At 39.9% G+C, this 10365-nt stretch overlaps 2 protein-coding genes across 2 annotated transcripts; one reads left to right on the forward strand and one right to left on the reverse strand.

Moving 5' to 3' along the window:
• Positions 1-637: 637 nt before the first annotated feature.
• On the reverse strand, positions 638-2689 carry LOC127171518 (histone H2A.Z). The gene is made up of 5 exons (XM_051120222.1): positions 2552-2689; positions 1782-1859; positions 1588-1701; positions 1323-1452; positions 638-1240 (listed from the first exon to the last, which is right to left on the reverse strand). The coding sequence occupies exons 1-5, from the start codon at positions 2552-2554 to the stop codon at positions 1179-1181; spliced, it is 387 nt and encodes a 128-aa protein (XP_050976179.1). The 5' UTR covers positions 2555-2689; the 3' UTR covers positions 638-1178.
• A 3254-nt stretch (positions 2690-5943) lies between these two features.
• purbb (purine-rich element binding protein Bb) lies at positions 5944-10151 on the forward strand. The gene has a single exon (XM_051121351.1). The coding sequence runs from the start codon at positions 6052-6054 to the stop codon at positions 6931-6933; it is 882 nt and encodes a 293-aa protein (XP_050977308.1). The 5' UTR covers positions 5944-6051; the 3' UTR covers positions 6934-10151.
• The last annotated feature ends 214 nt before the right edge of the window (positions 10152-10365 follow it).

The raw sequence follows: 10365 nt of genomic DNA on the forward strand, positions 1-10365 counted from the left end.
AAAAAATGCTGTTTTTCCTTAGTAGTTTTTGTTTCTAGTGCAAATGTCTAAAGATTCTTAAATCAAGATGCATTTAATTGAGATGCAAATTGACATAAGTCCTACTTTCTGATGAATTGATCAAATGAAGTGAACTTACGATTAAAACAAGAACAAATATCTGCCAATGGGTTCAGAAAAATTAATTTTTATACTCACTTGTTCATGTTCTAAGCATGAACATGATCAATCTCACAAAAAAACTACTTTGTATCTTAATTTTATAGCTCAAGTCAATGTATCTTTATTTAAGGACGTTCAAATATTTGTACTGGAAAACAAGACAAAAAAAATACTGAGGAAGACATTCAGTTTTTGCGACCTTTAATGCCACAACTATGAATTTAAAACGTTCTACTTTTAAGAACTGGGGAAGGGCAAATAAAGGCAAATGAACCCTGTATACGGCTACTTTGTTAACTAAATGTTTAGTCAATAATCAACTATAATGAAACATAAAACAGCTATAAAATCATCTGCTGATAAAGCTAACCAATGAAAAAAATGTTAATAAAAACGTTGCTTTAATACTTTTACCCAAGCGTTCATATCTGTATAAGTGTTTATATCTCATTCTTGACTAATATTTTGACACATCTTCAAGTATAATTTGTTATGCTTGTTTATTTCAGTAGATATATACAATGGCAATGTGGCTAGGAAAATATTCCTATACATTTATTCACATAAAGCCTTATGATGTCCGATTAAAGAATGACTACCAGGATTCATTTCAACAGATCTCCTGCAGCAGTTAGCACAGCATGAAGCTAATATGAGTTGTTTCTAGACAACAAATGTCAAATGAAATCACAAAAAGGCAAAACACTTAGAAAAAAAAAATCTTTTAATGTATAAAACATTTTAAAAAGCCAATAATGAACCCCAAATCTCACAAAACCCAGAACCTATGCCTTAACCCAACTAAACACAAAAATCACGATTACATTCCCTTACCCCGCAACACTTAACACCCCCCCCCACCGTTAATTATCATGAATACAGTACGTCAAACTCTAACCATTGTTATGTTAAACTACGCTTACCAAACATAACCATACAAATGAGGAAACGTAACAAAAACAACTGCTCTCTCAATGCTGATTGCCGTTTTCTATACAATCGAACATCAATGCATTTTATACGGTCTTCTGCTGGCCCTTCTTTCCAATCAGCGACTTGTGGATGTGTGGAATCACACCTGTAGGAAGACACAAAGAAATGGCGTTAAAACAATATCAACGTTAAAAACATTCTTTTACAGCATCAAACCTGTAACTCACCTCCGCCAGCGATAGTAGCTTTGATAAGCGAGTCCAACTCCTCATCACCACGGATGGCCAGCTGTAAATGCCTCGGAGTGATACGCTTCACCTTCAGATCCTTGGAGGCATTACCAGCCAACTCCAAAACCTGAGAACACGACAAGCACCAGGTTTGAACGAGGTTGCATTTGCTTTACAGAGAAGAGTAATCACAGCCAGCCAACAATCTGCCACTATGACATCCAACAGGCTTGCTTAAACTGTGCCAAAATAAAATCATTACCTCAGCAGTCAGGTACTCCAAGATAGCGGCGCTGTACACCGCTGCTGTAGCTCCGACACGACCATGGCTGGTAGTTCGGGTCTTCAGGTGCCTGTGGATACGACCTACAGGGAACTGAAACATAAAAACCAATTAAATATTCCATATCACTCAATTAAAAAAATCATTTTTTGATCTGGCAGAGGAATATTTACCTGCAGACCAGCTCTTTGTGATCTGGAGACTGCTTTCGTCTTGGCTTTTCCACTGTCCTTTCCAGCTTTTCCTCCTGCCTGCAAAAACAAGAAAATTGACTTATTTTAAAACCTTTGCAATGGTACCCAATTTACATAATGTGTCTTCAAATCAAATGTGCAAAAATAAATGTTTAAGTTATACTCTGTAAAAAATAGCTAGTGCATTTCACATTTCATAAAATACTGAATTGTTTTAAAGCAGGAAGACCGAAAAGTTATTTTTCTTGTAAAACGTACTCAAATAACGTTCATTTGCGTCGAAAAATCTTTTTTTTAACACTACATTGCCTGTTTTTTTCCATTGAAGATAAATTCGAACAATGGAATAATACAAAAACGCCCTAAAATGACTCATACTCACATTTCTTTATATTTAAACGGGAGTACAGCCAAACAAAGGTGAGTTTGGCTTTTATTTATAAACGTTGCGTTAACCCTATTCTATTAACTTAAAAATATACCATATCCCACAATCCTGCATTCGAAATATTAAACACACAAATGCATTTTCTGTCTCTTTGATTCGTCTTGCAAAATAATACACCAAATTTACTTTAATCCACGGTCGGCGCTCTTTTACCAAAACACTGCAAACCCACAAACGCCGCGAGCTTATTAAAAGCCATCACGTGTACAGAATTAAAACACGGCGCCTTTACAATTTACACAAAACGCAACTATTCGAGCTAGGATTCATTTTAAAAAGCAAATTATAAAAACTTGCTTACCATATCGCCAGATGAGCTTCTTCTCTTTTCGCACGAAACGGAGGGAAAACACAATGATGCCCACTTCAGCGTTAGCGCGGTACGTTCCAGCCTAATAACCAATCAGCGAGCCGCGTCTTGGTTTGAAACGTCGGTTTCGTCCAATCACAGAGCTTTTTATATGTGGGTGGGGTTTTTTTTAGTTCTCTTTTTTTCTTTGGACCACCAGCGCACTAGTCTCGTGCGCATGCGCGTCGCCGTCATTATTCATTACAAAAAAATTAAGTCTTTTTATTTTTATTCTGATGTGATTGGGAATGTTTCAATCACAATAAATCGATAGAATGATGACTGTTATGTTATAGTCGGTATATAGCATTCGGTTGTTCTGTTCCAAAAGCTACAACGCTTAACAAGTAAATGGTCACTGACCACGTTTTGTCAGTTTACAGATTTAAGGTCCCTTTCTGTTTAGCTTCCTCTTTTCAACACCTCTAAAATTGTAAAGGTGCCCTTGTGAGTCCTTTTCATTTTGTGTGCTTATCTGTTGATGACCTTGATGCTGATGCTATGACCTTAGCTGGATATAAAACAAACACGATTTTGAACAACCAAAACACCAGTTGTAATGTATTTTCTTATTTTTTTTAATTTAATGTGCATATTCTTCTTCAGTTCATCTTCCCTCGTTTGCACGCTGATGTGTTTTATGTTGTGGGGATTTGTTTTAAAAACTATTAGATGGTCGTAAAATCGCGTTTCTTTTACCTGGCCGTGTTTTTAAAGAGTAATTTTGCCTCACCGGACTCCCTACCTGAACTATATGCGCATGCGCGATGCATTTGCCGCGTTTGGGTCTGAAGATTGACCAGTCCACAAATGAATAAATAACTACAACAATAACGAGAAACGTAAGTAAAACAATAGTACACACTGAAACATGATTATCACGTGATTGAAAAATCTATGTTCCTCAATTAAATTATGATTTCCATCGCCTTGTTACAAAAATACCACTTTAAAGTGATAACATTCACCCACCCTCACCTATCCAAACTTAATTATTTATTGGCTTAATTTGGTAGCTGTAGGGACTCATTTTGGCAAATTTGTCCTCTTTTCACGTTTTTGACCAGTCAGGGAGTTTTACCTCACTTTGTAAGCAGGTTAATTTTTACTCTTTTGTTAGATAAGAGTAGCCTATCTATTTTGGCCTAAAGTTGCGTTACTGCCTATTCATTTACTTTTTTTTTTTTTTTTTTTTTTTTTTTTAAATGTTGTTAATAAATAAAAATGATAAATAAAACAAACAAACAAACAAAAAAAAAAACAGTAATCTTGAAATAATGAAGTGTCAGCTGTTCTGGCGCAGGAAGGCTTTTGATCTCTCTTTTCGTTTTATTTGTTGACAGTGGAGGGCGTAATAGTCCATTTATTGTTTTCCATCTTGATGTTTTCCATATTTCATTAAAAGAAAAGGACTCTGTTGTTTTCTGTCAGAAATAACAGCAAAAATGCACAAACATATATAAGTAAACAGTTTTCTTTTGCATTCTTTTGCAAAAGTCTATTTTTATGTATATTGTTTTGTTATTCTGTATATTAATTTTTATGTTTACATGATGTTTTCTCAAAATAGTCAAAAGTTTAACAAAAAAGTAAGAATATGCATTCTTGGATGTGTTTTTTTTAGGCTGTTATTTTTATTCTAGAAATAGACAGACTGTATGTGAAACATAAAAGACATCCAGGGTTGGACGGTGGCAGAAATGTGAAGGATTTTGATTTAAAAACAAAACTGCACTATATTTTACGAAACATTTGTCACATAAATTATGTTAATAATATAATTTGTAATGTGATATGAAAGTTTTATCCCAGACCACTGGACTGCATGTTTATTAAGATTCAGGCATAGTTTGAGACTTTGGTACACATGTGCAAACAGAAGCAGTGAACAGGGCATGAGGTTTGATGCAGTTATGAAGTGAGGTACAGTGTCGCCCGATAATATCGGCACCCTTGGTAAATATGAGCGAAGGCTGTGAAAATAAATCTGCATTGTTTATCCTTTTCATCTTTCATTGAATAAATGTACAAAATTCTAACCTTCCATTGTGGAACAGGAAGTCATGGCTGGACAATTTCAGTCAACCTGGTGTGCTACAAAATGTAAATATGAAGATATTTTACTCACAAGAATTTCTAGGGGTGCCGATAATAGGCAATATGCACTGGAGAGAATTTTCTGAATTTTTTGAATGAAAGATTAAAAAGATAAATGATGCAGATTTATTTTCACAGCCGCCTTTGCTCATATTTACCAAGGGTGCCGATATTATTGGGTTGCACTGTACATACTTGCGTTAACATTTCTCATAGGTGATTCAAGACACTGAGTATGTATGGATGAGCAATAGTAACCGGTTAATAATTACTGAATTATTTTTTAAAACTAGTACCTTTTGAGATATAAATGAAATATGCTTTGCTCATATAGCGTACATTGATTGTATAATACTATAATTATGCTATATTATTATTAATTCTCAGTTTCACAGTTTGAAATGAGGCTATTAGGAACTGTGTGGGACAGAGCAATAATTAAAACAATTTGCATTCATTTGTATAAAAACAAAAGCGTGTTATTCAGCCAGTTACAAGGAATTTACTTGTGTGTCGCCTTCTGCAATTAAAAGCGAAGAGTGATAATTATTCATGTGCGCGCTTTTCATAATCCCTTTCATGCAACACACTGACCTCGGGAATTAAATCCCTACGTCACATTTGACGTCATCCCTCAAATAAAGTCCGAAGGACAGCAGCTGATCTACAGTCAGTGTTTACGTCAGCTCATAATCCAAGAGTGGGAAATCGGCTGATCCTGAATCAGATGTTAAAATAAAATACGCAGAAATATGTGCATGCATATGCATTTAATAAAACTGTTATGCAAGTTATTGATGATAATTTAGTATATCGTACACCTTTTATAAAAGAGAATTTCATTGCATTTAAGGTATTCGGGTTTTTTAAACCGGTTAGCCTACTAAATTACTAAAAAGATGAAATGCATGAAATGCAATGTTAATTTTTATTTATTTCTGATTCTATTTTATATTGTTATGATATTAACATCAAATGCATGTCATATTTGTTGCGATCTGTTTTCTGTTCTATCACTTTTGTTGCATTGGTGCACCGGCAAAGTACTCCATATAAGTGATGATGTAAAAAATAATGCTAATGTTTATTAGTTCTCCTTCAAAGCCTGAGCAGAGCTCCAGAAGGACAGGAAATTCCTGCACAGGAGGAGGAAATGTCTCCAACCAATGGAGCCCGAGCGCACCTCCCTCACGCTCCGAATGACAAGCGCGCAGACCTATTGGTGACCCGGCGAGGGCGCACCGCCTGTTATTGGCAGATGTGAGGCCAATGCTGTGGTGCTGCGAGCCGTGCGTGCTGGAGCAGGGCAGAGAGGAGCGTTTCTCTGAGGGAGAAGTTGGCTGGAGGTGCTGAAGATGGCGGATGGAGACAGTGGGAGCGAGCGCGGTGGCCTCCAGCACTTCCAGCGGGAGCAGGAGACACAGGAGCTGGCGTCCAAGCGCCTGGACATTCAGAACAAGCGCTTCTATCTGGACGTCAAGCAGAATGCGAAGGGCCGCTTCATCAAGATAGCGGAGGTGGGCGCCGGGGGCTCCAAAAGCCGCCTGACTCTTTCCATGTCCGTGGCGGCCGAGTTCCGCGACTACCTCGGGGATTTCATCGAGCACTACGCCCAGCTGGGGCCGAGCAGCCCGGAGCAGATCGCGCAGTCGTCCGGCGGCGATGACGGTGGCCCGCGGCGGGCGCTGAAGAGCGAGTTTCTGGTGCGGGAGAACCGCAAATACTACCTCGACTTGAAGGAGAACCAGCGCGGGAGGTTCCTGCGCATCCGCCAGACCGTCAACCGAGGTCCCGGCTTCGGCGTCGGCGGAGGGGGCGGTCCCGGCGGCAGCGTGCAGGCCGGCCAGACCATCGCGCTGCCGGCGCAGGGCTTGATCGAGTTCCGAGACGCGCTGGCCAAGCTCATCGACGACTACGGCGGGGAGGACGAGGAGCTCAGCGGGGGCCCCGGGGCCGCGGGGGGCTACGGCGAGCTCCCCGAGGGCACCTCCATCATGGTGGACTCCAAGAGGTTCTTTTTCGACGTCGGCTCCAACAAGTACGGCGTGTTCCTGAGGGTCAGCGAGGTCAAGCCTAGTTACAGGAACTCCATCACCATCCCCTTCAAGGCATGGGGGAAGTTCGGGGGAGCCTTCTGCCGCTACGCCGAGGAGATGAAGGAGATCCAGGAGAGACACCGGGACAAGATGTACGAGAGGAGAGAGGAGTCCGAGGGCGAGGACGTGGACGACGACTGACACCAGGAGACGGCCGGGCGTGTGAAACAATAAGTGCATGAACTGAACTCAAATAGCCTACTAAAATATTCATCGGACAGAAAAATAGATCTGTGAAGTTTCTATGTGGTGAGGGTTTGGGGAGGGGGGTCGTATGTATTGAAGCCATGGGGCCAAGGAAGTCTCGTGGGGTTTGATTTATTCCCAATGCTGCCCTGTCCTGTGAAACCAGCAAGTTTAATTGTCTTAGCTAACAATTAAACCTTTGTTACATCAACGCCAAGGCTGCTGAATCTCAAAAGCCAGGCTATAAGGGTGCATACTGTCCAACATGTTTTTAGAGGGGAGAAATTTAGTATATACAGTATATATATATATATACATAGCATCACTGGTCTTCATGGTGTGTTTCCTACCAAGGCAGCATGGGACTTTCAGAGCGTACATCAGTTGTGTTTTTTTTTTCCTTTTTTATTTTAGGGTTTTTGTTCTTGCATCAACATAACTTTAATAATGGCCAACTGCAGTGAAATATTGTTTTCTAAAATTCAGATTTGAAGCATTTGACCCCTGATTTTGTTTGTCTGTCTCGCCTGAGACTTTTTAAAGGAATTAATGACGAATACGGTTGCTTCATGCACATCATCCCGCCGGTGCTATAAACTGACACGATGAACCAGTGGGATATTTTAGTTTTGGGGTCAATGTACGAAAAGCTTTGTCTTTTTCAGACTCGGGTCCAAGTCCCCTCTGAATATTTAAGGACAGTGATATTAGTTCTAATATAAAGGACAGAGCGACACGGGCGAGTGCATTTCCACCCCGTCCCCTTTTGCGTTGTCTTTTTTTACGTGAGATTGTTCTTTATCAGAGAATACGAAAACAAACCAGCATATTTTTGAATACGCAAAGTAAAAATTATATATGAACTACAGAAATATTAAAGCTCAAAAAGCTAATTTTGTAAAAAAGATAAGCTGGGATTGGAAGACTGTCCAGTGTATTTGTTTTGTGGAAGACTATATGAGATTAGCCTTGCGAAACGTCGCCCTCCCAAGCTCCTCCCACAACCTTTTTGAGTTTACAGCACGCACTTCATTACGTTTTCTTTCTACGATTAATATCAGACGTCTTTTGGTCTCGTGCGTCCATTTCCGTGCATGCCCGTCCCGCATTTGCCTTTTATTTAATTTATTGCTTTAGTATCTGCAGCTATATTAATGCGAGATTTTTGTTTAGCCTCTCACCAAAAAATATGATTAAAGTAACCAAGTAGACCAGTGGGTTATGATGGAGAAAGATTGTTAACGTCAAACACATTTCATCCATGCACTTTAGCAAAAACTCAAAATGCGATATGCTTGCATCCACGGCGAAGAATTTTCGTTCATGTTTTGGGAGCAACAGTGTTTAGTGCTGATTGTGTGGCAGCTGTCGAAGTCATGTGTACTGCTGTGATCCTTCCTAAAACGCAAGGCGGACGAATTGCATCCTATGTTATGAAATATTCTCACACGCTCTTATCTGCTGGCCGCAGAATTGTTAACGGATGCCAATCTCGGCGCTCGTTTTCTGTACTTCCACGATCGCAGCAGCTGTTTCTCCTCAACGGCTCGCTGACTTAGCAGGCCGGCTATTTTAATGCGAGAAGCATGAAGAGGGCGAGCATTCCTGGATTCAGCTGTGCCGTTTGCTCTGAAGTGCGCCGAGGCACAAGGGCCCGATTGTTGAGCCGTTTGCACGCTACTGCAAATGTTATTACATCAGCAGGCTGCATTCGCTGCACGTGATCGCATAGTAGAGAAAAACCTGTCAGCGTTGAGTGCTTTCTGTGCAACCTTAAAAAACAGGCCCTGGTTTTGGCAGCCTATAGAAAGCGTGACACAGCAGCTGTTGGCAGGACATTCTTGCGTTTCCCCCCGCCTGCCCCCCTCCTCAGCTGCTGTTCGGGTTGCTCCGCTAAACTGAGCATTTGTAGACGGGAGGCACCATTCGGGACTCGAGGGGGGCTGAGTTGGCTTTGTAACACGACTCGCTGCTCGCTTTAGGAAGGGGATTTGCCATGTTTTAGCACTTGAGCAGCGTTTGTAGATCACGTGTGCATTCATTTCGATTGTATGACCCATCAGTACTATTAGCGAATGTGTCATCTTGAAGAACTGAGATCGTTGACTTGTTTTGAAATGCAGATGACAACAAAAAGCCATTTTAAAGCATTTTTTCTTCACTTTGAGGGATACCGATGCATTAAAACCCTCTAAGGCTGCTAAGCTTCAAAGTGGAGTTGAATATCGCAGCACTTTTCATTTAACCTGTCCATTTAAAACATGGAATCGGGCACAAATCTCTCGCAGAACACCAGAAATGGGCTTTCTTTCGACTGAACTTGGCTGTGTTTATTTCAGATGTGTTATATATATATATATATATATATACATAAATATATATGTGAGAATATGTGCTGTAAAAGTTTGTGTTTTGTTTCCGCCTTATTGTCACTAAAAAAAACAACAACACGCATCAGGGACAGGAAGCAATACTCATCCAGAGGGATGAGATTATGAGTTCATTTCCCGTCAGATCTCACAATTGGCCGATTTGTCTTCCTGTTTCCTGAGGTTGGGATTTGTGCAAAGATCTGTGGGGCACCGCATACTTTTCGAGTGAACAATACCTCTGTATCACTGTACGAACGATTGGAAAAGCTGAAAGAATGTTCTGTTATTCCAGGTGACTCACCCGAGCTCTTAACAGCATCCATGTGTTCAACCACTGTCGACCACGTTTTCCTGACCGTACGCACAAGAGCAGCAATTCATAGAACAATCTTTATCGAAAGGTAGCTATTTTTCCGATATCCTATGTGTTCAGCAGAGATTTTAACGTTGGAATGCCCTCGTCTGGTTTAAACTCAGGTTTATGGCATTCTCCGTATATATTTGCGAGATTCATTTTCTATCTGTTACTTGATACTGACGTTACGGAGTGAGTTCATGGCTACTGCAGGACACTGTCAAGAGCTCAGGTCTCAGATACTCAAAGTATCTCCACCCATCCCATCAAGCCCTGCCCCCTCATACTCGACTGCCTCTATCAGAATGGGCAGCCTTACATTTTTTTTCCCATGGCTAAACCTTTTTCTTTTTCTTTTTTTTTCTGGAGATTTACAATTCTATATTTAGAAAATGCTATGTATGTTTGTAACAGAATAAAGGAAATTATAAATGATGGAAAGCAAACTACTGGGCTGGTGTTGTTTGTTTATGTGCATTGGTTGTGTTCACCAGTTTAAGTGTTGTCTTTGTAGCATTTCTAGGTGTTTTTATAGAGTTTAGTGTATTTTTTTTATTTAGTTTTTGCTAAATTCTTATGTGCTTTTGCTTATTATTATTTTATCTGTTTTAAAATATTTTTAATTTAAAATATTACTATTTAGGTTTCAATTTTAGTTTT

This window comes from Labeo rohita, chromosome 10, assembly GCF_022985175.1.
Source record: "Labeo rohita strain BAU-BD-2019 chromosome 10, IGBB_LRoh.1.0, whole genome shotgun sequence".
Taxonomy (NCBI): domain Eukaryota; kingdom Metazoa; phylum Chordata; class Actinopteri; order Cypriniformes; family Cyprinidae; genus Labeo; species Labeo rohita.

Excerpts from the sequence above, each read along its gene's own strand:
- LOC127171518 (XM_051120222.1), bottom strand. Across the intron at positions 1,702-1,781 it reads CACAAAGAGCTGGTCTGCAG|TTCCCTGTAGGTCGTATCCA; the intron begins GTAAATATTCCT and ends TTTATGTTTCAG. Across the intron at positions 1,241-1,322 it reads AGCTACTATCGCTGGCGGAG|GTGTGATTCCACACATCCAC; the intron begins GTGAGTTACAGG and ends GTCTTCCTACAG.
- purbb (XM_051121351.1), top strand. The coding sequence starts at position 6,052 with ATGGCGGATGGAGACAGTGGGAGCGAGCGCGGTGGCCTCCAGCACTTC.